The sequence below is a fragment of the Leptosomus discolor genome, chromosome 6 (assembly GCF_034619465.1).
Source record: "Leptosomus discolor isolate bLepDis1 chromosome 6, bLepDis1.hap2, whole genome shotgun sequence".
Taxonomy (NCBI): domain Eukaryota; kingdom Metazoa; phylum Chordata; class Aves; order Leptosomiformes; family Leptosomidae; genus Leptosomus; species Leptosomus discolor.
Genome location: NC_141396.1, coordinates 21373246 through 21400485, shown reverse-complemented (window position 1 = coordinate 21400485; position 27240 = coordinate 21373246). Strand labels below are relative to the sequence as shown.

Here is a 27240-nt window from a genome sequence, read left to right as displayed (position 1 = left end):
GTTACATGCTTGCTGCGATGAGATCAGCAACTGGCATCAGGGAGGGACGGAGCACGTCTGGGAAGGCCCTGCTTTATAGTGAGTGTCTATAGCAGGGGGAATAAAGAGTCTAAAGACACCACCAGGGGATCAAGATAGCACGATTTCTTTTTACTGGTGGTGAACAAGGGAATAGGGAGAAATTTTATTTCTCCCTCTTAAAACTTGATACTCAGTCTTCACTTGTATGCATCACCCATGTGCACCATTATAACTACGCTAAAATTCACTGTGCAGCAGCACACCCCATGTAAGCCCTTGTGACACAATGCCCATAGGTCACAGGACTGACTGAAGATGCATTTCAAGCTTCTGTTAGGTGTAGATCCCTACTTAGCTCCCCCGATATCCACTGCAAGGACTCCCCCAACATGGATGACAGATGGGCTGTGTCACCTCTGTCACTCATCAGGTGACACAACCACAGGGGGCACTGGAATCCATCAGCCTGCAAACTTACTGATAGTAAGGCTGTCGTTGAGCTTGAAGCTGCAGAGTACCTGGTCGATATTTCTTGCATGATAAAAGCCGTTGCCTCTTACCACAACTTGAAATGATTCTGTAAGTAAAACAGAAGAGTAATGAAAAATAGCTCAAATACAGTGTTTCTTTCCAAAGTGATCTGAATTACAACATGACAACATCTGTTCTCTGCCCTGTACCTGAAACAAATGTTCACTCAACGTTCAGCAGCAATGGTCAAGAGTGCTATAGTGGCACTGATGCTTCACAGAGCAACACTCACCTCAAGGTTGCTCCCACAGGCATCCCGTTGATGCCTAATGCCTTAATTAAAGGTGCCACAGAAACACTGTGAGCCTGACATGGCTGATGGCATCTCGTGGTTCCTCCATAGCTTTTGTGCCAGGCACCTTTGCTAACCATAAGCACCAGTCCTTCCTCCTATCTCCACAGCAGATGGCACTTGGCTTTCAGTAGCAGGTCTGTTCAGACAGACGCAGACAAACAGGACTCCCCTCATAACCCCCCTGTGAATCAAAGAGGAAGCTTTGCATCTGGTACAAGTCCTGGAAAAATACAATCTTTCAGTCAGTATAAGAACTGAGCCTGTGCACAGCCCTGTTAGCATCTGCTGTGCATGGGAATGACTGAAGACCCAGGTGCTTTAGTTTTCTTTGTGCTTCTTCTTCCCCCACACCCCTGCCCCAGCAGCAGAAGCCACCAGTAGCACAAGAGATGTGCCACATCACACACACTGTCTGATGGCCAGAGCAAGTGCTCCTAAATCTTCCCTTCATCTGCTCTCAACTTCTGTTGCTTCAGTCTTGATGGGGGCGGGGGACACACGGACCTGTGATTTTTGTCATTACTGCGATAGGCAACCATGATTCATTCAAGTAAGGAAAAGCATTGTCAATTTTTTAAGCCAACCTTTCAATGGTCTTTTTACTGATAGAGCAGTTTCACATCTGAGTAAAGCCAAGCTAGGAAGGCTGCTGTCAGAAGTGAGATCCCAACTTCACATGCACTCCACTGTTGGCACCCCTGATCCTGTAGCAGTGCACTGAGCCTGCTCACACACCTGAAAAATAACCCTCTGTTTGTTGCCAGAGAGACCAGTAAAGTGGTCTGCCTGGCTGAGCATCTGCTGGGAATAGAAATGTGCAGGAGAAGGGAAACGACAGAGACAAGTCATGGTAGCATCAGGTGAGTTTAGGTCTATCGTGAAACCCTCTCTAGTCAGTGACAGTTAGAAACAGGAATGATAATTTGAGGAAGAAGGTATTAAGAAGCCTGGTTTGGTTTCTCAGTTTCTCCACAGCAAGCTTTAAAAAGTATTTCTTAGTAACCTATACAGGTAACACTTCTCAGAGCTTCAATAACACCACAACACAACTATTTGCTGCTTTTCCTTCCCTTTCACTTTACACAGGTGGAGCCCAACGCAGAGCCACAGTCTCCTTCCTCTTGGGGCCAGCCTGAATTGCCAAGCTAGGTACAAGATGCACCAGGAGGGGAAGCATCAAGGTAAACTTCCCCCCCTAGGTCAGAAAATGCATTGTAGCTGCTATGCGGACCACAGAGATAACACCTTTAACACAGGCAGGTGGAAAGATGTTACAAGTTTGTTCTGTGCCAAATACTTTTTTGAAACTCCCTTTGATGCTACCGTGAAAGAAGCCAGCTGACAGCCGAGACCCATGGCATGCAGCAAGAGAAAGCACAAAAATTGCACTTTCACACATAAATCTCCTGCTTTAGCTGAATCCTCCACAGAGCTCGCTCATACCAGCCACTGAACAGCATTTGAGACCAGCCCAATACCAGGGGAATACCAGCACAACACAAGACCAATTAATCTTCAAGGTACACATACGAAAATAAGAATAAACTGCATAGAAGCTCCCCACCAGCAGCAAGTAAAGCCATGAACAAATCCACATGCATTATCAACTATATTTTGATCAACATACTAAAAATGAGAGGAAAACAATGTTGATAGGATTGAGGGAAACAGTACCTAATTTTTAGTGATTTGAGATCTGGCTTTTGACAACATCTCATATGATACATTGCCATGATACTTGTATGCTTTGGAGGAAGGACTTGTTATTGGATAACACCACAGGAGGCCTGAAGGTGGCTGAAATACATATTCAGCTTAGTCTGCCTGCTCTTCACTATCAAGTTACTGCAAGGCAAGCTAGCATGAGGATGTGGAGTGCTTTAACTTTTCCATGCAAACAGCATGTTCTTGCCAAAAACACATTCTCACTACACTAAAGTCTAATGCAACTCTAGGTGAATTGGACAAGGGCATGCACAAGTTATGCTCAAGCACTGGAAGCCCATACTCTGGTTTTCCTCATGGTAACTTTCCTTTAGAGCAGTACTCTGAACTGACGGAGGCCGCAAGGAATATGGGAATCTGAGAAGATATTTTGGAAGGGGTAAAAGAAAATAGCTACCAGAGTGCATATTAAAGTGAAACACGCTTTGGCATTTTGCTGAAGAAATATGATCAACTCTGAGACCTCACTAAGCACATCAACAACCAAACACACAAAGCCAGCATCAGAATTTGGCCTCTTTTTTAAGGGAAGTGTTATACCTCCTGGTTCCCACTGGAGGTGGGGGGCACTTCTTTAAGCAAATAAAAATGGACTGTAGGGCAGATTCTGCTGCTTCTTACTCTATAAGAATCTGGAGTTACTCTGATTCATGCCTTGAGCCATTCCACACCTAATCCAGCTGATACGCTGAGAATTATTCTTGAAGAGCATCCCTTTTTTTGCCAGCAGAGCTGAGAGTCACGGCCAGCCCCGAGGGCAACTGGACCTCTGCCCACCTGCCAGAACTGCCTGCCTGGGACCATGCATTACCCCAGACTTGCTTGTGTAGTCAGCCCACTCCACCTTGACTTGAAGACCCAGCTAAGACGATAATTACTTTTTTACCCCCTCTCAATTTTATATTATAAAAGCGGCTTGCTAAAATAAAACTTCACTTAGATTCCACACTCCCCCCCGCCCCGCCCCCCTGAACTAATGGTCTTAAAAGGCAGCAACCACAAAGGCTTACTTGATAGCTATTTCAGTAGCTTTAAAAGACACAGCAAGTAAGAGACTTTCAACACAAAACACTGAAGATAAAAACTACATCTAGAAGTTTAGTCTTGTCAAGACAGTTTACCTCTCCTGCCTTTCTTTTCACCATCACTGCCACTCTGCACAGTCAGTCATGAACAACCGACTGAGTAGTAACCTGTCCACCAACACAAGCTGACAATATAGTTTCAATACCAGACTTGCATGGAAATGTAAACAGCTGGTACTGGATTTGGTTGCTGCTATTAAGAAGCCTGCCCCTTCAGATGCTCCAGAGCATTAATGTGTTCTGGATGATAGTCTGTTGAAATGGCTAATTCCATTTAATTTTGCGCCCTGGCTCTGGCTGCGTCCTTTTCTTCCTTAGTTACTGTCAGATCGTAGATTGTAGCTTTTGACAAGACAGCGAAGGGAAAAAGGTCAGCACTGAAATAACCGGGCGGCGCTGGCAGCGAGATGGTAGGTTGAAGCTGGTGTGTGGTGGCTGTGCTGTCGGCTTCGCTTCTTTGACTCTGATGAGAAGCTGACGGCTTGCATCCACACCTGGTAGTTGACGTGGCCAGTAGGATGCCACATCCAACAAAACCTTTCAATCACATCTGTGTACCGTAAGCATAATCAAAGCAATGATGCTGTCAAACAGGATATGAGGCACCTCTGATTCTGCACCGATAGCCTGTTTACAGGCTGCACGTCTTGGTCACTTTAAATCAGAGGGAACAGGAAGGACCCAACTACATTGCTCCACAACGGGATGACAAATTTGCAGGGTCAAAAAGCATTAAGCATCCGATAGCTGTCATAACGTGATGAGATCAATTTGTAAATGGACTTGCCAGAGAGCTTTGTCACAGAGAGCCAGTCCCAACTGGAATTGTCACCACATGGAAATCATTTCATCAGCATTTTACTAAACCTCTGGCGAGTCAAAAGTGAAAGAGAGATCACCAGTAATCACCAACACAGTAGTAATTATGAGTTGCAAGAACAGCTACAAGGAGTGGGTCAGACTCTGCTTTAAGCCCCAATCATGACTGGCTTCCACTGGGCAACACAAAGCCCTCATGACCTCATACCAGATTCTAAAAATTAGTAAAAATGCTAAATAAAAGCCAAATTGATTATCACCTCCTCGCTCAGAAAAGTTTCATACAAAAAGCACAGACAGAGCCACATTTCAAGGCTGTAAACAAGCCAGCTTCTTTGCTGGAGAATGTGATAACACATTGCACTCTTTCAAAAGGTCTACTATTTTTCGATCAAAATTTTGAAATGCAAATTTCAATTATGTATTTTAAAACAAAAACCCCCACAATTCCTAACTTAGAAAAAAGAGGGAGGAATGTTGCATTTCTAGAAAGTGTTAATTTTCAGCCAGTTCTAAAAGTAGGTTATATATACTTTTATATAGGATTCAATGCCTATATCTCTTACCTACATAATATCAGTAAACTATATTAGTAATTATCTAAATTTAAAATGCATTAAAATTCTGAGGTGACTTCATAGTCTTCAGCACTTTTGCGTCAAAGTCCAAATAAAATACATTAAAAAAATAAATCAAGAAAGGACCACAAAAATGATCAGGGGGCTGCAAGCATCTCTCCTATGAGGAAAGGCTGGTAAAGTTGGAGTTGTTCAGTCTGGAGAAGAGAAGGCTCCAGGGAGTTCTTCTAGCAGCCTTCCAGTACTTAAACGGGACCTACAGGAAAGATGGTGGCAATCTTTAGCAGGGCTTGTTGCAACAGGGCAAGGAGTAATGGTTTTAATCTAAAGGAAGGTAGATTCAGACCAGATGTAAGGAAGAAACTCTTTACTGTGAGGGTGGAGAAACACTAGAACAGGCTGCCCAGAGAGGTGGTAGAAGCCCCATCCCTGGAAACATTCAAGGTCAGGTTGGATGGGGCTCTGAGCAACCCGATGTAGCTAAAGATGTCCCTGCTCATTGTGGGGGGGTTGGACTAGATGACCTTTAAAGGTCCCTTCCAATCCAAACCATTCTATGATTCTATGCTTACATATAGAGTGGAACTATATCTGACTGTACAGTGAACTGGATTCAGGATCTGGACTCACACTACCATGAAAAAAGTTGTTCAATCCCAGGAGATTCCTTCCAGGAGACAGTGGTGTACACAGCTATAAAGATGAACCTCTGGCTATGTTGAAATAAGTGGGATCATAAAGGATAATAAAGCCAAGAAGAAGTGTAAATATTTGCAGCCTCATGCTGTAAAACCTCTTGCAGAAGTTCATTTCAGCCAGGTCTTGCAGGACTAGACTCATAATAAAAGCTATTACAGGCCTGGTTCTTGGTGCTAAAGACCATTTAACCCACTACAACAGTATGCACCATTCGGAGGTGCAGTTTTGGCTTCCTCCTGTTTTCAAGCTCCCTGTTGCTACAAGCAAAGCTGCAAGCACACAAGATCCAAGTCTTCATGCCCTGGTGACTCAGCACCACACTCTGCTGTGTGCCAGCCTTTGCTGGATGGCTTTGTCAACAGCGACAGAACAAACCTCAGAATTTAAGTGAAATAAGTGCCAATATTTTGCTGAATCAAAAGCAATACACAGAAACTGGTCCTGCCTGATTTATGTTGGTCAGATCTGAAAGCCACAAAGACACTGAAAAACTTTTACAGATGCAAGTAATACAACATTTTATTTTTTTTTATTAAGTAGGGCAAACTATTTTTCAGTGTACTTCTGTCCTTTTAATCACATTTGTCATAAACTGGTTACCTATGAAGCTTGCAAAATTTCCATTTAAAAAATGGTTTCAAATTCAACTTTCCAATGTTCTTAACATTGTTCCAAAAAATTACAAGAATACTACTGAAATCCCTCCTATTGGAACGCTCACATTTTCTGTAGCTAAATGCAATTTTTGGTGAACAGGAAAGCTTGCAATAAGCTGTTGCACAAAAAAAATGACTAGTATACAATAAGTATGCAAAAAAAAAAAATTATCACTATGAAATAAAAAGGCTTTGAAATGTCAAATCTTCAAAATTGTTTATTATCAACTCCACATGGAGGTTTTTAAAAGCAAAATCATTCCTTTTTTAATTTTTTCCACAGACAAGATTTTATCACAAATGTCTGCTCCACAATTATATATTTAGGAACAGTTCAAAAGATACAAGGATATTTCATGTTAAATTTAAATACTCAGGGCAAGATCATATTGTGATCGACATGTGGAAAAGAAGAGTGAACAATTCCTCTTCTCTGTGATACTTATTAGATTTTTCCTGAGTTTCCTATTTTTATCTGTTTTCAAGGTCAGCATTCATGCATCACTGCTATTTTATTTTTATGTGCTCATTTTCACAGTGTATAAGGAAATGAACACAAGACAGTAAACATCAGATCTAAATAACCATGCTGTAAACTGTACCTTCCAGCAAACTTATGGTGTCACTCTTACTCTGCTGCAATAGCTTCTTAAGTAGACAAAAAACGCAGCAAGTGCATTGCTAATGTAAACCAGAACAAACCCAAGTTAAATATACTAGACATGAAAGGCATGAAATTATCAACAGCTCCTCTGGGGATTCTTCCCGTTTACCACATACACTTAACAGTTCTTCCATTGCAATTAAGTAAAAAAAACAGTAGTACTTTGGAAAACACATCAGGTACCTTGGCCTGTGCAGCTAATTTTATCTGGTTCAATAAACCTGAAATTTCTGAGAATGTTCTGCAAAATCTTGTTCTAATTGCTCATAAGACCTAGCAGATCCCAGAGATGAAGCCTTTCCAGAAACTTGTGAGACATGACCTCTAGACCCTAAAGCACCTCTGGCAGCCTGGCTTTACATCACTTCTGTCTCTTCCTTCTCCTGGATATTTTAAAAAGCAGCGTCCCCAATTCCCCGAGTGCTACCTCAGTCAACTCTCTAAGCTGGCATTCAGCCACAGCAGCTACGTGTTTATCAGCACAATTTTTTTTCCCCTCAAGTGAGAAGGAACACACAGAGCTTAGCTGCGGCCTGAGGGGATGCTCTAACACATCCACAGGCTTCAGCTCCAATACCACATTAGGTAGTTACTGACATTTCATCATTGTCAGTCATTTGCCTTATCACATTGTTCTTGTGGAAACTTACCTCCTGCACAAACACTCGATGGTTCAGCCGCTAGGATCTCAATGCAAGATTTCTTGAGAATCTAGAAGATTTAGACAATGGCATTTTGACAATCATTTTTATCTATGCTTTTAATACAGGAAAGGGTACCCTTTTCTGTGTTTGAGAATATTCAACTTACTGAATCAATGGTTCCTCTCAGGGCATAAAAGCCTCCCGTAACTGGAAAAACATGATCGATGCTGTCAGCAATTGTTGACAGCTGCAAAGAAAGACAATCATAAATCATGAGGAAAACAAAATTACAGTGAACAAAACTGGGCCCTTTCATACTTACTAAAAGACATCATACTGACACGAAATGATTTATGCCTCAAGTAATTAAATGCCTTCATCTGATGCTGTTACTTTTGCACTAGTATAACAGAAAAACAAAACAAGAAGAAAGCAAGCAAAGTTACCTGAGTTTCATTGAAATCTTTCACTCCAACACAATAAACAATAGCTCCAAAGCTTCTGGCTCTGTTGGCCTAAAAAAAAAAATTGCCATTAAGTGCAAAGCCATATAATCAATGGAGCCAGTAGTAAATACCTACAAGTTTGACATAAGCTAGTTTGGGTAAACATGAAGATGACTTACTTCTTGTTCTGCATAATAAAACTGAACATCTTGCAACTCTCCATCCGTCAGAGCAATAATCACACTAGCGGTCCGAACTCCTACATGGAGGACAGTTAACAGATTGCATATGTATGACACAAGATTCAGCAATGAAAAGCAAGTTTGAAGCGAGACATTCCTTTTTGCCAACAAATAAACCCAAAACCGTAAGGTCAGACTCTTGGCCTGATTTTACGGACTTTATTGGATATACGCTAGCTGAAGGTCAGATGTGTAAGAGAATGCAATAAGCCAAAACCTGTGCACCTTCATATCACAAGCATCACTGAAGTGGGAGTACTGCTTTAACAAGGTCCACACACAAACTTCACTGTTCTGAGTAACATATAGCACCCACCAAGACTACATCTAGACCCTTCATGGAAGAAGTAGCAAAATGGACCCGCAGAGCGTGAGAGGTTTCCTCTCTTCTCTTGATGAATATGTCACTACACAACCCTTGCCCAGAGATTGTGGTAGGAGATACCTCTGCAAAAGGAGCTTTCCTGTCATCCTACCTTCCCCTCGAGCAGACTTTCAAGGAACAACCCCACTGAACATGGCATGAAATGTGCTTCTACAGGGGGGTTCAGTCCCACACTTCCTGAGCAACAAGAGCCGTCAGTAAAGTTCATAGGAATTCTGAGCATGTAAAAACCTTAAGATCAGGTCCACTGGAGAAAATTCATGTCTTGTGATAAGACATTTCATATCTCGCTTAAGTGAAAATGTTGCATTCACTTTGGATAGCTATATATGTAACGCAGTATAGAATACAATACTACCTAGAAAAATGTGACATGGTAACAAAATTAAACCAAATTAATATGCAAACTATGGTTGAATCAACCATTCTGCTTCAATAGTTCTTAAGCACAGTAACTAATACCCACCCACGTTACTTTCAGGGAAGTATTTGTTATTTTTTCCAAATAAGCTGTTACAATTTCAAGTGTCTTTCCCCATACTGTCTGAAATTAAAGACTGATTAGTTCTGACAAGTTTCTTATGCCATGCAGTCCTTCCCATGTCATGTCAGACACAGACATAAATCTTAAAAAAATAGCTTGGATTCCTGTATTCCTCATTTTTTTTCTGCCCAGCATGCTTGAAAAAGGCTGAAAAACTGGAGATCTTATTTTGTTTTCTTTTGAATACTTGTTTCTTCCTTGATATTTTAGCTTATAAGTCCAGCTTTCACCTACTCTTTCTTCCTTCCTAAGCAACTTACAGTTGATTAGTTTCTAGTTACATGTTACGAAGAGGTAAAATAGTTTTCAGTTGGACTCCTCAGGACTCTTGATTTCATTGGCAGAAGTGCCTGAGAAGCCACACAGTCACTGCTGAAGACTCTATACTCTCAGCTTATTTCATTAAAAAGGCACTGACCCATCTCTCCATCTTCCAAAGGGACTGTCAGCCCACAAATGAGAACAACCTCACACCAGGCTACAAACCAGACAAGAAGTGTTCAGTTTAACTAATTAGGTCTTCTTTCGGTACAGATAAAAACCCCACAAATACATTTCCCCCTTGAAATTCAGTGAGAATTTACATTTTAGGAACTCAGAATCTGATCCCAAATCATTCACCCCGATGCAAAAATCTCAGCTGATTGTATTTATACCAACACTAATGAGAAGAAGGACTTGGGCACACAAGGCAGATAGGGCTGAGTGCATCAGGACAGAAGGGCAGAGGAAAATCTGGGTATTTCTGTCCCCTGGGTGCAGGACAGGCAGCTCTGGCTGTAATGCTTTGGTCTGTATTCTGCACTGGGTCAGATCTGTGATCATACTGGTCTCCTCTGGTCTTAATAAACCATGAATCACGCATTTAAAAGTAGAGCCGTAGTCAAAATGGAATGTAGTGATTGTGTAACACCAATTCCTTCTCCAACACTTCTTTTGGCGGGTTTACTGCAGGTCATATAAGGAACTATCATCCCCGTCTTTTCAATGCAGATATATAACATGAGTGATATACAACACATACCTCCATAGGTTTCATGGTAAATCTGCTCATTTGCCTGCAACAAAGTGTAGAACATTGTTAGCTCTTAAGTACACTGGCAGCAAGCAAAGCAAAGTTTATATGTATAAATCAAAGAAAGGAGATACTGTGATGTGTACCCTTTTAAATCCTTCATGCATGAACGTATCTCCTCCAGGCACTTCATACTGAAGAATGTCGAGCCCTCGTCTTATGGCTTCCCTTTGGATTAAAAAAAAAAAAGAGAGAGAGAGAGAGAAAATTTTAATGAAAGTTCTTTTTTCTTTTCTTAAGATATGCCCGTACCACAGGTAGATTATGCACCCTGTCAAGATATTGCACAGAGTGCATACACATCAGCTAAAACACTGGTAAAACCAAGACTTTTCAAACCCCAAAATTTTTCAGCCAAATACCCATGGGAGCACAAAACCAGACATATGATATGATGTTAGAGTTAACAAATTTTAAGGATGTAATTCTGTCCCTGCTCCCTCATTCTGGTATCCTGTCAGTCAGCGTAAGACTGAATTAAAGCAAATGCCAGATATTAAACCCTGACAAACTGCAGACGGAATGAGAATTTAAAAGCTTATGACTCCATCACAAAAACGGGACAAATAAAAACTCCGTATTCAATCAATTATCAGGACAGTTGGGATCAGGGCTTTTCCATTATAAAGACAGAGGCCAAAAGATAAAAGAACAGGATGGGAATGACAAGAATTTCCTATCCTAGACCAGGGACTGATCAGCCTTCCTGGGGCACGGATTGCACCCTGGTAAGAAAGGGACTTTGATACCATGACCCCTATTGCATAGCTTCTTACTCCACAGATACCTGTTAACCAAGGGAATTGCTCAGGGAAATTAATAATTTTATGGATCATTGATCACTAAAAGACCCTGATCCTTGGCAAAGATTTTCATTAAATTAATGGAACACAAATAAGGCAAATAAGGCACAAATATTCGACAGGCAAGATGTAGGCAGTCCAAACATCAGCTCCAGATGCTATGGGGCATCCTTTTTTAAAAACATAGTGATGGCCTCTCTAAGCTTCGTTTTGCAACTGGGCATTTTAGGTGGCACAATCCCAATTACAGGAGTCCGTGTAGGGTGAAGGTAAAATCAGGAGCTGGGATTGGGGATGTCCTTAGGGCAAAAAGCGCATTTTTACCCTTTCAAAGTATAAAATGAGCTGAAAAGGCACACATGGTGATCCTTACAGAGAACAGGAGTTTAGGCGGGGGAACATTCTAATACCACATTCAACACATTGCCACAGGGTTCCTGTCTACTTTCCATCTTGCAAAGAGCAAATCCACCTGGGAGAAGTAAGCATTTTTGAGCTCTGTCACCAAGGTACAAGATGGAGATCTGAGCCAAGACTCAGTAGAGCCAGCAGAAACACAGGACCCCTGCAGGGTTTCCGACTTTGGATGAGGCCCTGGAGTACCAAAGGGAGGGTAGTGTGGTTCTTTCAAGAGTGATCCAGAGTCCCCTTTATTTACAGGGTGCACGGTACTACTGAGGGCCTCTCACACAGACAGAAGCAGTAGCAAAAGCAACAGCTTTAAGATGAAATGAGAGAAAATACTTAGAAACACCTCCAAGATACGAATTTCTGTGTGTAAGGCAAATTAAATCCAAAACTATTTGGGGGTTTTTTGTTTTGTTGTTTGCGGTTTTTTGGTTGGTGGTTTGTTGGGGTTTTTTTGGGGGGGGGATGTTTTGGGGTTTTTGGTAGTGGTGGTTTTGGTTTTTTGGTGGGTTTTTTTAGGTGTGGTTTGTTTGGCTTTTTCAGACTATATAGCTGTGAAGGTGGCAACAAGTATTTTGCTCCAGCCTCAGACTCCCTTTCTTAAGCAGCCTGTCATTTGTCTTTGCAAACCCCCTCTGGCATGGGTGCTGTCTGAAGGCAGCCCAGGAGAGGAGTGCGACGGCCTGGTGAGGTAGTGCTCCAGCATTAGGTACAACCAGCTGCTGGCACAAAGTTCAGGGCTTTGGGTCACTTCAAAGGGCACTGTAGGACTTTTGTACAGTCTTTCGCTCATCAGCTCAGTGTCTGAGATCTCTTACACAAAAACTGCCTGTACTTGGGTAGTTTGGGATAATGAGGATGTACTACATGAATCATTCATGGAAAATGCAGTTTTCCCCTGAAATATTGCAATAAAGGACAGAGAGCCCAGTGCTGCCTTTCTCTTACACGGCTGAAAACAAAATGGTAATGCGACACCCAAAGGCCTTCTAAGCCCTCTTTCAGTTGGGAATGGTGGAAAGGATTTCAGTGGGTGCCTGAGTTGGTGCCACACCAAGGACCTCTGAATTCTGGTTTTGGGGGCACTCGCTGCTTGAGAGGAGGGATGGAGGGTATTTCTGGATGAAAGCTACAGGAAGTACTTGCCTGTTTTCTGTTAGTTTCATGACTGTAGTGCCTCGTGAAGAAAAAACAATGAAAGACATCCGCAACATTGGACTGAAACAGAAGAACAAGCCAGATCCATGTCATACACACATATTACTTCAGCAGATTTTCATTTGCTAAGCAGCAGTGAATGAAAAAAATAAATTATATACACAGCAAATTAAAATATCATCTTAAGAAAACTCTACCTTATGAACTTCTCAGCTAGGCTTTCCACAAAAGAGTAAATCTCAGTCCAATGATTTCTGACACTTCCAGACCTGCATACAAAACATAATTGATTACATTAATCTTATTTCACAGCAAAATTCCTTGTTCCACTCTGAATTTTAAGCCTGAGCTACTCCGACGGTGGTTAGGGATACAAATTACATAGACGTCTGTAGAGACAAGGCAGCTAACTCTGTTGAGGCTTCTATAGCAGTTGTGTTGGAAGCTGTAACAGGGACCATCATGAAAATACCCACCTACTCAAAGAGAAGTAGAAATGGTTTAGTATACAATTCTGAAACAAGTTCAGTACCTCTTCCACCTATGTTCTTTTTATAACATAAAATATAAACATTTTCTTCTAGTTTAACTGATTTTATCTGACTTCACTAAATCATCTGCTAGCAGATTATTCACTTTCCTAGAGCACAGCTCTGCCCTTGCAGTCATACAGTAAGTCTTGACTGATCTTCTGTTCTCCCAGAATGCATGGGAGAGTGTTTGCATGAATTACTGTTTGTTTCAAGAGAGAAAGCTTTTGAAGTAATTCAGAAGGGAAAGGCAGTACTCGTAGCTAATTCGCTGGACTAGCATTCTGGACAGTCAATGCTTGGCTCCGTCACAGATTTCTTGTGAAAACCAGGGCAACTTAGTTACATGCACAAACTTACACATTTGTGCTGCCATTCTGAACATATAAAACTGCACTACTGGCACTTCCTGGCTTTTTTCTGCTTAGCCTTACATTCTCAGGAACCCTCACAGTCTGCTGGGACTCAGACCTCAAACAGAGCCTTGCACGCAGCAACCCTATACTAAATGATAGGCAATTTCTACGGTGTGGATCTATGCCATACACTTTCAAGCCATTTAATAGGCTACGAAGCATGAGAAGTCAATGGTTTTAAAAGGCCTCCCTAGGACTGTGGTGTTTATGAAAGAACAGCTCGTTCACTTTCCCTTGCAAGGCAAACTCATGTATCCGTTGTCTTAGGCATAAAGATAAGCAAAACAACAGCACATACAGAAGGATCACAGAGGCTTAGATGCAGAACTATACAATTTCTGAAATCTAACTACTGCGAAGCTGTAGGTTTCCTCCAACTGCTGTTTGACATTTTTCCTCTGTAAGTATAAAAAAAAAAAAAAAAAAAAAAGAGAAAATGATCCCGTATTACAATTCTCGTTCTACTATGGGCTTTCCAAGCGACCCTATGCCAGTCACTCCTGCCCCTGTACGTCAGGTACAGATCAGCATACAGAAGCCCACATGTGCAATATAATATGGCACTGCCTGCCCTGCAACAGTGCTGATGGAGTGGAGGAGAAGAGCAAAGATAAAAGGACAAGGACCAAAAGGAGACCCCTGAAGCACACAAGCTAGAATAAGCTTGCTCACGTAACCCTGTGCTTTCACACTGCTCTTCTGGAGAACTGGTGATTCATTCGCAGAACAAAATGGTTACCAAAGAATGAAGAAATTGCCAGACACTGAGAGAGGGCAACAAAGCACCAAGGACTGCTCAAACCAAGGGTCTGGATCCTCTACAGTCTCCAAATCATATGTGCTACACAATGACACGTTTATGTATTTGTGAAAAGCACCAATTAAGGGTGCTGACACTATTAGCAAATGAGCCCTTTTCTCACCATTAAAAGATAATCCTTACTGATGCAAGGTATGTACTTTAAAGACTGCTTTTCCAAAAGGGATCTGAGGCAGATTAACACCTATAATACTGCAGGATTTTTCTGAAAGTTGCAGGCTAAATCTCTAAATGTGATGAACTCAAAGAGATTTTCCTTGAATCTATGCAAGATGAATTAACAGCTCCCAGTTTTGGGTTTTTTTTAGTTCTTTCCCCCCTAGAGTTGACACTTTCAGTTTCATTCTGAGCTTTCCATCACACTTAAATCCAATTCCTGCAACTTCCAACGGAGTCACTTTCCTATATAGAATAACCACAGTTTCTTACTTGAAAAAGACTGACCTATTTTGGATGAGGTATCAAATTTCTACTGCCAGCTGCAGAGGCACTGATGCAATCCAAAAAAAAGAAAATAGCAATGAATTTTCTTTATAACAGCAACAAATCATCATTTCCAGTACCTTTTTAGGACTGTTGGAATTACTCTCCCCCCCCCTCCCCCCACCCTTTTTTTTTTTTGTCTACCCCTCAGCCAAAGAACACCTTGGTAAAACAGCCTAGACACTGAAAATTCAAGAAAATCATAAGCCACTAATGGTGGAAAAACATGAAGACTTTTAAAGTGAAAATGCACAGATAACCTTAATACTGTGCACTTCCATGTACTATGATTACAATGAAACAACCCTTCTTGTAAAGGGTACAGCCAGTGAGATTAAGAATTGGCAGTAATAAATCTATAGATGCCCACCTCTGAAAAGCCAGGGAGGTCTTTGTCATGGGCTAGTCCTCACTGGAATCATGCTGCGCTCTGAGTCCCTGGCTCTACACCACTGAGCTACAACTCTGTTGAGCAGAGGTATTTCAGCATGGCAGTGGGTCTCCTTCTCCACTAGGAGGAATTCTGCACCCATGTGTTGGTTATCAGCTAGGAAGTGTCAAAGTGGTCCAATCCATCAACTGGGAAGTGCCAAAGCCAGACAGAAATTCTAGCAAGAAAATGTTATTGTTTCAAAATCCCATATAAAGAGTACCAGTGAAGTGGTCAGCACTTAAACACTTTACACACTACACTCCTCCAAAGCCAGGTGTGTCATCTCCCACTGCAAATGATGCCCAAATGCCAGAATGCCGGTCATATCAAACCCCTCATGAACACCGGGGGGATGACCCGGCTTATAGAAGAACCTGATTTTCTCTGCCTCCTGCCCAAGCTTGTCTCTAAACATCCGTGTTTGTAAAGCATTTTTATTTGCTGTTTTTTGGAGGCTTCTGGGGTTCTTCCTGATAGTTTCCTCTGTTGACCCAGAGGCCTTAACGTGCACCACCAGCAACGGCAATTTTAATGGCAGATTATTACAACAATAAATTTGTTGTAGCAAAAAATTACAACAGTAAATTTGTAGCTAAACTATATACCAAGTTGCCAAATGCTGTCAAATATTACTCCCAACACTGACAAAGAGAAGTTGCCCAACACTATTGAAAACACTGATGCATTTCACCACTTTTGGGCTCTTACCTGTCACACTGCAGAATCACTTTTTGCTGGCAGTATAAACTAACTTGCTGTCCTTCATGGCTGGATCAGACTAGGAGGTTTTTGCTTTGGTTTCCCACGGCAAGTGGGAGGCTCCAAGCATACTCTAAGCTCCTTTCTGACCATGGCCAATGCTTGAAAGGCATACTTATTTTTAATTCCACAGTTACCAAGCCCAGAGAAAGCACAGGGTCTTTCAGTGATGCTCCACCCTACTGGTTATTCTTGGACATCCACACAACATGATTTTTTCAGCAGTTTTGGTGCTTTGTTGTTTCCCTTAGAACCTTACAGTGACTAAGAACAAACTTCTGTTAATCAGCGTATCTGTGCTAATAGGAGCCTTGGACAGAGTTGGCATGTTGTCCCAAAAGGCCATCAGTAACTAACCACAAACAGATTCCTTGCCTGGCCTGTTTGGCCACCAAATGATACACTCTTGGAAGATTTCAGAGGAACTCTGAAGACTTCTGAATAATAAGGAAAGAATAAATAACGCATGGAAAGGATCAGCGCTGTGCAGAAAAAGCACTGGGCATGTGACACACACTTGTTCTCCCTCACCAGTAACTAGGAGAAGCCATGGGGAAGCGATGCAATCAGGGAATCCTACGTATCTTGCTGTGGAGGTTTGTATCAGTGGATAGACCTATCTTGTTGGCTCACGCCTTAGAGATTTCCTGCTTTCAGTCATCATCTACCTGGTTCAACTCCTCACAGCAATCAAAATGGCCACCACCACCCAGCCGAGCCCCAGGCTTCCTTCCTACACTCTCCCCGCTAAAGCAGCCCAGTGAGCCTGATGTTCTCTCCAAAGTACCAAGCCCCACAAGATAAAGACCTCTGTAGATAGTGACCCACAGCTAACAAGCATTCATGCGCCTTTCAGAGTCAAAGCGGGATGGTGAGGTTTCAGCCCTCAGAGGTTACCTAATTCTCACGGCGAAAGGAAATGCAAAGCAATGAACAGCTGCTGCGGGCAGCCAGAGTGCCACAGAAAGTATTTCAGGGCCTATTTCTGCTGCTGGTTCTGCTGGAGTGAACCTGGAGAAGGTCCGGAGAAACAGCAGAAATTCCCCAGGTTCATAGCTATGCAACTGGGATCAGAATTAGGCCCAAGCAAAGTGAAAACACCCACAGGAGCCATTTGTTGCAAGTGTGCTCCCTGCTACACGAGCTGTGTTCCCATTACACACGAGACAAAGAGAAGAGTCAGCAAACCACAACATAGGAAAGAATGTGCTCCCGGCCTCATCGGGACTCACTTGGAGGAGCAGCTGCTGCTGCAGCTCCTGCTGCTGCTGTTTTCCTGAATTTCACATCGCTACTGCTTGATGGGAGGGGAAAAGAGGAGGTCAGTGAGTATTTCTGGGCGTGGAAGGAAGTGATGTGGTTGCAAGGCTTGATTCTGCTCCTGCTTACTTTGGAGTGACTCCTTCTAGCTTAGCGGAGCTCTACATCAGTCTAAAAAGTGAGCATGTTAGAGTCACGCCTACAGCAATCCGAGGTATTTCACCACTCTCTGTGAAGTCAACAAAGTGCAAGATGGGCTGGAAACCTCCTCTTCTTTCCTAACAGCGTCCCAGAGGCAGTGGAAGCCAGAGCTCAGAGAAATCAAGCAACACAGCCCCAGCATATGGGGTGCTGCTCTCAGCCCAGCTACTTCAGCAGGCAAAAACCAGGAGGGTCAGTTGTGACGTGTCTGTCCTCGGGTATATGCGATTCACAGTTACAGCTAAACTTATTGTCAGGAGCCTATACAGATCAACGTTGTGCAATATACATCAGACCTGCAGCTTAGCAGTGAAAGTTAGAAGCCCAGCACTACCCAAACAGTAAATATTTTTATTACCACGTGTACACAGAGAGAAGCAGCAAGACCCAAAGCCTTTCCTCCCTGCTGAAAGTGAGAAAGTGAAACCCCTTAAAGATACAGAGCTGCCTCTAGTCTTATCTCCCTCCATGCACAGTTGCCTCTGTTACAGATTAGCTGAAGGCAGCAATTCCAGAGATTCTGGAGCAAAACCCAAACCCATTATTACTGATGCTGGGTTCAGTGTGAGTACGGTGTCAGGAGAGTACAACACCCATGGAGTCTGCAGGTCTCTGTTAAGTCTCTATCTCTGCCAAATAATGGTGGCCCTGTATACAGCTCATTGCTCAGAAACGTGACACTTTGCTGTGTTATTTGGAGAGCTCTTTGTGGTCACAATCACGCTGTAGACAACAGAATTCTTGCACGTGGGTAATAGCGGCTCTGAAATAAAAGCAAACCCTGGGGCATCTAGTTTGTTGTGGTTTCAGACATGCACGCGCGTGTGTGTTCATCCACCCCTCTGCTCCCTTCTGAGCCAGCAGAGCATTCAAAGTGACAAGAACCCTCCTCTTCCAAACAATGCTTCTTGCAAGCATGGAAGGGACCTTGGCTGGGTGATTCATCCAGGCAAGGAAGGACAAGTTTATATTATCTGCTCCAGCGGCAATTAGAAACACTGGCAGAGACAGCCATTCTGAGACAGTCCTTGCTTCAGAGTACTTGGAACATTAATGGACAAGACAAGGGCTGGAATGGGGAGGGTAAGATGCAGAAAAGTGATTGGAAAACAGATTTTAGTTGTAGGCTAGCACCCCAAGCACAGGACCCAAAGAATTTGAATCCAAAAGCTTTCATGACCAAAATATTCATTTTATAGATAGTTTTTCTCCTACAAAACTACTGACAAAGTCTGCAGCAACATTACAGACTTCTGTAAGTCATACCTCAAAACACCGCCCTTTGCTCCTACAGTAATCCACAAGTCCTGTCCGCCTGGTCCTATAGCTCTTGCTACATTCCCAGCCAACACAAGAGCACAAAGCGAAATTTAGAAGCCATGCTTAGACTGCATCCAACCACTTCTGATTTCCCTGTAAATCTCCAGAGCTGCTTGACACAGCATCAGGGCTGGAAGATTTGCTCTCAGCATCCCAGTCCTCTTCAGCACAACATGGGGAGCAAAGCAGGGCGCTCAATCCCAGGCACACTGCAGCACCCTTAAAGTGCAAATGATAGCCAGGAGCAGGGAGATACAACTCTTGATCTGTGAATAACTCACAGGAGTCAATTCATCTTCTCTGCATTTGAGATGAAAAGGTTCAGTCCTACTACGACTCACACAAACAATTCACACCAGCATTTGGCCTGCAAGCTCAGACAAAAGTAATGAAATTCTCAATCACTGAGTGTGCACAAACAAAAATCCTAGGTCAGTGGGAATCTTAACGGTTTACTTCCTTGGCTCAAGCCCCAAATAAATCAGATTTAGTTACATGCATAAATAGACTGCAAATGACAAGCTGCCATGGCTTTTTCTTCCCGTTAACTGTACGCATTTTATGTCAAATAACCAGTACCCATTAGCTTTGCCTTGTGTTTTATAAAGAATTTTTTTCTTGGGGCAGAAGGGAGAATTGGTTTTCCTCAATATTTTTTTCCTGTCAAAAGGCAAATCTGGCAGAATAATATCAGACAAAATACAAACAAATAAAACCTGGTTCCAATAACATAGGTATGTCTGAAGCTGAGTAAAAATTTGCTTTGGAACATTCCAAGCAATTATACCTGGTTGTAAGAAAATCACAGCACTGGCTGTGATATAACCACAATAAAGAAAGATGCAAAGGCAAAATACCAACAGATTATGTTTTGAAAACAATAAAGAATATTGCTCACAGGCAATTGGAGAGTATGAGAGGTGTCACGTAGATGATGTGGTTATATCATAAAGGGAGGGGAAAAAAAAGTGAGACAGCAAAGGAGGAAGACAGACACAGCCATTTTTAATTATACAAGCACAGTAATCGATGCTAATCTAAGGAACAAAGCTGATACTTTTGTTCAGACAGCAACTCCTCTCAATCTCAACAGGCAGCTAACCTGCATCAGGTCCTACATCTTATGATGAACTGAAGCCTGGTTGCAGTAAGTAGATATTCTTGCTTGCAGACAAGGGAGCTCAGCAGTGGTTTAAGTCAATACAAGATTTTCAAATACAGTTAAGTTAGGAGGTAGAACACATGTTCAGGCACCCATCCTTGCCAGCAGTCTGATTTCCAACCATAATGTTGGCTGTATTCTTCCCCTCCTCATGCACTGTGTAAAACCAGCACACAGAATGGCATTGGACCTAGGTAGTGTGGAGAGAGGGAAGCTGCAGAAGTTCCCACAGGTCCAGCTCCATCCTAACAGTCTTGGGCTGGGACTATGTGGGTGTGGGAAGAGAGGCAGAGGGCTACAGTGCGAGCCTAAGGCCAAAAATACTTGCTGTCACTAGTACTTGTATGTACTAGTACTTGAGTGCTAAATTCATTCAAATCATTGGCAAGGAAATCATCGGGATGGGGGGAGGGGGGAGAAAGAAAATGTGTTTACCAAACTCTCTTCGTTTGCTTTAAATATGGCGTATGGTGAAAAAATAAGGTATGTGAAGATCAGCAATTCACTATACTGCCTTATAACGATAAAAGCTGCCCCAGAATTCGCAGCTCCTGAAATGCCTCTTGTTCTGATGGCTTTTTGGCTTGCCTGAAGTGAATTAGGAAGTATCTTCCTGTTTCCCTCCTGACACCTCCCTCCCCCACAAAACTTGCTTTTCAAGGGGAAGTTGGGGAGGGGGACACAGATCCAAAAATCAAATCCAGGAAGGACATGGGATGGGGTAGCTAATTTTCCATCTGATCAGAGGTTGTGCTCCTCCCCACCAGCTCCCTACCAGTGACTTTCACCTCTGGAGCAAGGATTACCAAGTTTAAAGAGAGGCAGCTGGAAAATGGATTACAAGTGAGAGACTGGCCACATTGTACTGATGTCTTTACCAAAGTTGCTGTTGACAGGGATGCTCTTGGGAGCACAGGAGACGAAGAAAAACTGATGTGAAAGGCGATATTGTTATGGGCCCAAGAGATGGGAGTACCATGAAGAAGGACTACCCAGAAGGTCAGGGGGAAGATGAGGAGTGGCAAAAGTGTAGTTAGGCCAGCATCGTTGCAGGAAAAAAAAAAAAAAAAAAAGTTATAATCAGTGCTCTAAAAGAGAATTACCCAGGGTCCCACTGAAGATATTTGCATTGCCATGGTCTATGCTGTGGAAAAAGAAAACATTTTCCCAAGGCTTTGCAGCTCATTTTTCCTCAAAATCCAAACAACTTCTTACCAAACAGCCCAGCAGGAAAACTGAGAAAATACTTTTGACTATCCCACATTCTACCCCTCCCATTTCCCATTCTGTACTACAGTCAAAAAATAATCAAAGAAATTTCTTCATATTTGGTAAATATAAAATACAGATGGCTCTGCAGCTCAGATCTGTCACATCAAGCATCACCAGCAGTAGATATTTATGGCAGTTATAAATCCTTACTTTAAAGGGGTTTCTATTTGTTGCACTAATAAACAATCATAACGATGCTACCAGGCACTGTTATAATTAGAAAACACTAGAGGTCAGTCATCCTTTTTACTGTGCAAGTGCATTTCAATATGATTACAAACAACAACTGGATGTTAACATCAAGGCAGGGATGAAAAGGAGTTATTTACACACTCAAGCACAAGGATGTCACTACAAGACCTGACAGTCAAGTAATCAAATCCCTAAGAGGACCTGTCCTCGGCAGTTTGGGATGGGACTGAAACAAGTTCTTCACGCACCTGGACAACCAAAGTAAATGAAGCAACCAAAGCGAGTGAGAACTACTCAGCTATCCATTAGGTTGGGCTTAAGAGCAATGCTTGTTTAAAGGTAAACATGAGATCTTTGATACCACATGTGACTTGATCTTACTACATGCCATAGAAGAGATGGCTATGCCAACTGCACTGCATACTGCCTTACCTCATGCAGAGGGATTGACTTAGCTGCAAACAGAAAAATTTCTGCTGCTTCAGTATGATACTTTAAAGTCTTCCTCCACACCTCCAAATAAGCTCAAGCCTGCATAACTTGTAAAGTATGACACACAGGACACACAGACAGCACAAGATTGCAGACTCTAGGCAACCATCTCTGCAGCCAACAGATGTCCAGTTCTCCTAGCTTCAAGAGATTTGCTCATTTAAGTATCCTCAGAGACAAGGCAGTCCTAATGTGGCTCTGGCACAGTCAGACAATCCTAAGGAGGACGGTGGCAGCTCTCCCTCCCACACATGCTGCTTTTCCGTATCACCATGCCAGTTTCTTGGGCATCCAAGGCTTAGTTCCACTGCTTTGATCTTGCCTATCCCATGGAGTTAACATAAAGGGCTACAATCAACTTCAGGCAGAGAAAAACTGCAAGAAATCAGTGAGTTTCTTTTTCTAATTGGCAGCATATATATTATACCAATAACTTCACCAGCAGATGATATTTTCCATCTGACTGTTGTTGCCTGCAGGATTAAATCCCCACAGACTTCGCCTGGCAAAATGAAAAGGAAAAATCATGCCCCAATAAAGTCATTGCAGTAACACGTAGTGCTTACATGCATAAGGAGAAAGGTTTGTTATCTTCTTCCAATTTGCCTCCTACTGATGTGAGATTACATCTTCCTATGAGGAAACAAAGCAAAGCAAAGTAGATTTAAAATAATTTTGGTTCACCCAGGCTGATTTTTAAGACAGGGCCTGTCATTCAGCTAAAGAGCACGCTACAGGGTCATAGGATTAAAGCCTGCAGTTTTCATACAGCCAATGCTTCAATCCCATTGTTAGACAGCTAATTAAGACTGAATGCATGTAACTCCAGACTAGCAAGTCACCAATGAAGGGAGGCAATCCCCAGGCCACATGGGTATACTCAGTGGTGTGTAAGATGGGTTTTCTGGGGATTCTCCCATTAGAAATTAAAACCAGAATTCTTCCCAGATACGTATCAGCATGGATCCAATTCTAAAACACAAATGTGTCTACTGTATTTTCAGATTTGACCAGCTGCTTCTGACTAGCTTCCGGCCTTCTCCCCACCAGGAATACCCTGACCCTTCTCAACACTAACGGATTACCTAGTTCTTTCCAGATGAACTGTCCCAAGATCTAGAATCTATCCACTCAGTCAATCCTCCCTGCCTCCACAGAGCTCCTTGTGCTGTGCCAGATGTCACAGAATACAGCTGGGACTAAATACACCCTCAGCCAGCATGGGACCTATAGCTCCTAAGATCTGTCACTAATATTACCCATATGGATTGTAATGTGATCTCATTGAGGCCAAAAGCATCTTTGCCACCACATTGCCACAGACTTGGTAGGGCAGGGATGGATTTTGAAACTACTCAGGGGCCCAAGTAACTTTTACTACAGCTTTTTACCAAAACAGAACTCTGATATAAGTCTCAAAAGTTATAAACACTCAGTTTGTGACTGAAGCCAAAGAGAATTTTCACACTGGAACTGACATGCATGACTTTCACTTCAACCATAATCAGGTCCGGTCTTCATTGGACCGCTGTGCTGAGTGGATAGCACCTGAGCCCAGACACAAGACCTGTAGCCTGCTAAAAGAAAACGTATGATTTAATGTCCACAGGGAAGAGGATGTATGATTTCATGTCCATGTGGAGAGGAACTTGCTTACATAACCAACTTCCTATTGCTTGACATATCAGTTAACTGAGCAAATCACTCTCTTCTCTGCCTCAATTTCCCCAAATACAACATGAGTGATTAACAGTGATCACCCCAGTAAAGTGCTTTCTGATCTACAGATGAAAAGTAGCATATGAGCACAGTGTGGTGATTGCTAAGGATACACACACAATGCCATTGTAAACAAGGAAATTGCACTATAGAAGACAGATAGCATGTCACAGCGAGAATCCATATCGCAATCACCAACATTTATTGTTAGTGGAAATTCAATACTGGAAGTGAGCATAACAACAGTACCAGTCACTTCTTGAAAGTCTGGCGAGAATGAATTTGAGAACTAACACTAGCCCCCCGCAGCGCTCTTTCTAGACATGAAGGTTACTTCAGGAACAAGTTCTTAGTGAAATAAAACAAGGTAGTGACCACATGGTGTGTTAGTGCATCCTTCAGAAAGGCAGAATGCCTTTGATCTTCATTATCTTTTTGCTCTAAAACCAGAATCACTACTTAATGCTACTTTTGTCCTTCATGAACATGGGAATATACTGGCTGCTGAGTGATGGTGGCTTTTTGCCTCACGCAGGCCGTGCAGAAGGCCTGATGGACTGAAGAGTTCTCCCAACTGGGAAACAGCACAATACAAACTTCATACCTGGCTTGTGGGTAAGAATCACGAAGAAAAGTCTTCGGTCTTTCATCATACCATGTCACATATGTAACCCAGGATATATTAGATAACACACTGAGTATATGTGGGAGACTAACAATTGACTCCTTGAGTTTAACCCTTGGCTGTCAAGCTGGAGCAGTGCACCAGGATAAACAGAAATTTGTGCCTCCTGAAAAACACCTGTGGGTGCACCAGTTTACTCTCACTTTGCTAGTTCTTGCTGTAACATGCCTATAACTGTGAGCTTAACCATACCCTCTGGCCATACCTAAATTACGCTAACATAGTATTAAAGAAAAGTATTTGCCAACCTATTTTAATAGATGTAACTCAAACACAAGTTTAGACAAACCCAAAGAAGTTCAGCAGAACAAGTTTTATAAAACCTTACAGTGAGTCTGTAAAAAAGCAACCACTACATATGGGCAGTCTAGTCTTGAAATTTAGGTAAGTCTGCGCAGTCCTGGCACTGCTAAATCCCACAGCTGACATCTCAGAGCTTAGCCTGGGTCTTGACACCAAACTCCAAGAGTGCTAGGGGCACTGACTCACATCCCCTCAAATCCAATGCTTCCAGCACACCCACCACACACTACAACCTGAAGGCGACCTGATTTCCCAGGTTTGCATGTGCAACTGTGCCACTACCCCAGGATAAAGCACGGTGCTCCCCTAAATGTTCCACTTGGGAAACCTGAAAGTTTTAGGGAGCAAAAATAAAGATCGTGCACCGCAAATTGTGTTTAGCACCAGCGGAGGTGGGGGAAGGCAGCCGGGGAGGTGGGGGAAACAACGTCCCTGCCGCTTCAAGGAGGCACTGAAGGGTGAATAAATGTTTTTAAATGCGACTGTCACTTACTTATCCAGGACGAAGTAGAGATCAAAGGCACCGTGACAGGAGCGCTGCTCTTCTTGCTCTTCCTCCTCCTCCGGCCGGGCGCAGGAGGTTAAGCTCCCTATTGCCAGCAAGAAGCAGCACAAAAATGCTGCTTTCTCCACACTGCTCCTGCAACTCGCCATCTTTTCCCTTCTTTAATTCTTCCTCCTCCCCCGAGTCTGTCTCTCTCTCGCTGCAGACCTTACGGGCTCTTCGGAGGCACCAAGGGCAGAGGGGAAAAGGAAAAAAAAAAAAAAAAAAAAAAATTAAAACCCCACTAACTTCAGGATCTCGGCTCAGCCCTGCGGGCTCAAGCCAGCCCTGCCTGCCAGGGACCGGACTGCTGGTTCAGGGCTGGGGACCAAGCCCGGCCGGATGGTCCCCAGCGCCCCCTCCCCATACCCCGCCGCCTCGGCAGCTGCCCCGGGCGGCTCAGCCCCGTCTCGAGCGGAGAGAAGCGGATCCTCTCGTAAGGGCCAGCGGCAGGAAGGGGCAGAGGGAGGAGAGCGGGGGAGGGAGACAGGATCTTATGGGGGAAAGCTGAACTGGGACTTTCCTGTTCCGGGATACCGAGGTGGGAAAGGCTGCTGCGAGCGGCGGCCGAGGTGAGGGAGCGCTGCGCCCCAGGGCCCGCGGGGCGCTTGGCAGCCGCAGCGGGGAGGGAGCGCGGCCGCCCCCGGCGCTGTGCGCGGTGCTCCGCGGAGTCGGCTCCGCGCCGGCTGCGCTCGAGGCAGGGCAGCGGGAAAGGGGCGGGGGGCTCTGCCGCCGGCGGGAGAGGACCCCGGCCGAGGGCAGGGGCAGCCCGGCGGGGCTCGGCTGCGCATCCCGCTCTGCCTCTTTCCCGCAGGCTCGGGGAGCGATGAGGGGCCCCAGGTGACCGAGGCTGAGGGGCTTTAGCCGCCGAGGCGGAAAGAAGGTGCTGTAGGAGATGGGTGCCACTGCAAAAATCTGTGACAAACCGGGAGTGGGGGGAGCGAGGGGGCACTTGTGAAAAATTCAGTTGCAGGAGATGAATGCAATTAAAAAGATTATTGGCTGGGGTTGGGGGTGAGGGCAGGTTTTCACGACCTTCTCATGCCACAGCAAGTTGCTCCTCTTCCGTGGTAAAAAAAACTTAGTTTACTCACATTGGAGCCTGCACACATGCTGCAGGCAATTAGTAGTGATGAAAGGAAGTCTCTTAACGGAGGCTTTGCACAGTAGCATAATCACCCTCAGCCTGATACACACAGGTTACAAAGAACTGCCCTAAAGAGCTGACCCAGCTCATCTGGATGCTGTCTCTAAAGTTTGAATAATTAGTGGCTTCCAGCCGCTTCCCCCTCCCCCACACCCTTTGCAGCCCCTAATTAATGAAAAGAGCCACGGGGAGGGATGCGAGCAGAGTCACTTTGCATGACAGTTGGGACTAGACGTTTCTGTCTTTTTCTTGGGGGGAGGCTTTTGAACACGAGTCAAGGTCGAGGGAGTCCATCCCCTGTGGGGTGCTGGCACGCTGTCCCATCGGGCAGTAGCCCCCCAAACAGCCATTGCTTCACTGGGGGCCTCTTCACCTGAGAAGTCTAGCGATAATGCTCCGGCCAGAAGCCGCTTCTACCTGATAACAGGAAAAAGTGACACCTCCTACCAGCAGTGTGCCCAGGTGGCCAAGGCAGCCAACAGCATCCTGGCCTGTATCAGAAATAGTGTGACCCGCAGGAGTAGGGAAGTGATCGTGCCCCTGTACTCGGCACTGGTGAGGCCGCACCTTGAATACTGTGTGCAGTTTTGGGCCGCTCACTACAAGAAAGACATTGAGGTGCTGGAGTGTGTCCAGAGAAGGGCAACAAAGCTGGTGAAGGGTCTGGAGAACAGGTCATATGAGGAACGGTTGAGGGAACTGGGGTTGTTTAGCCTGGAGAAAA

At 43.8% G+C, this 27240-nt stretch overlaps 1 protein-coding gene across 1 annotated transcript in view; it reads right to left on the bottom strand.

The window, feature by feature from the left end:
- ANTXRL (ANTXR like) overlaps window positions 1-25479 on the bottom strand; it is a 57893-nt gene extending 32414 nt beyond the window's left edge. The window contains exons 1-10 of the mRNA XM_009953985.1: window positions 25319-25479; window positions 12976-13047; window positions 12767-12838; window positions 10496-10577; window positions 10359-10392; window positions 8343-8422; window positions 8164-8232; window positions 7884-7964; window positions 7724-7784; window positions 500-598 (exon numbers count right to left, since the gene is read on the bottom strand). Coding sequence (XP_009952287.1) covers window positions 500-598; window positions 7724-7784; window positions 7884-7964; window positions 8164-8232; window positions 8343-8422; window positions 10359-10392; window positions 10496-10577; window positions 12767-12838; window positions 12976-13047; window positions 25319-25479 — 811 coding nt within the window. The remainder of the gene's footprint in view (window positions 1-499; window positions 599-7723; window positions 7785-7883; window positions 7965-8163; window positions 8233-8342; window positions 8423-10358; window positions 10393-10495; window positions 10578-12766; window positions 12839-12975; window positions 13048-25318) is intronic.
- Between the last annotated feature and the right edge of the window lie 1761 nt (window positions 25480-27240).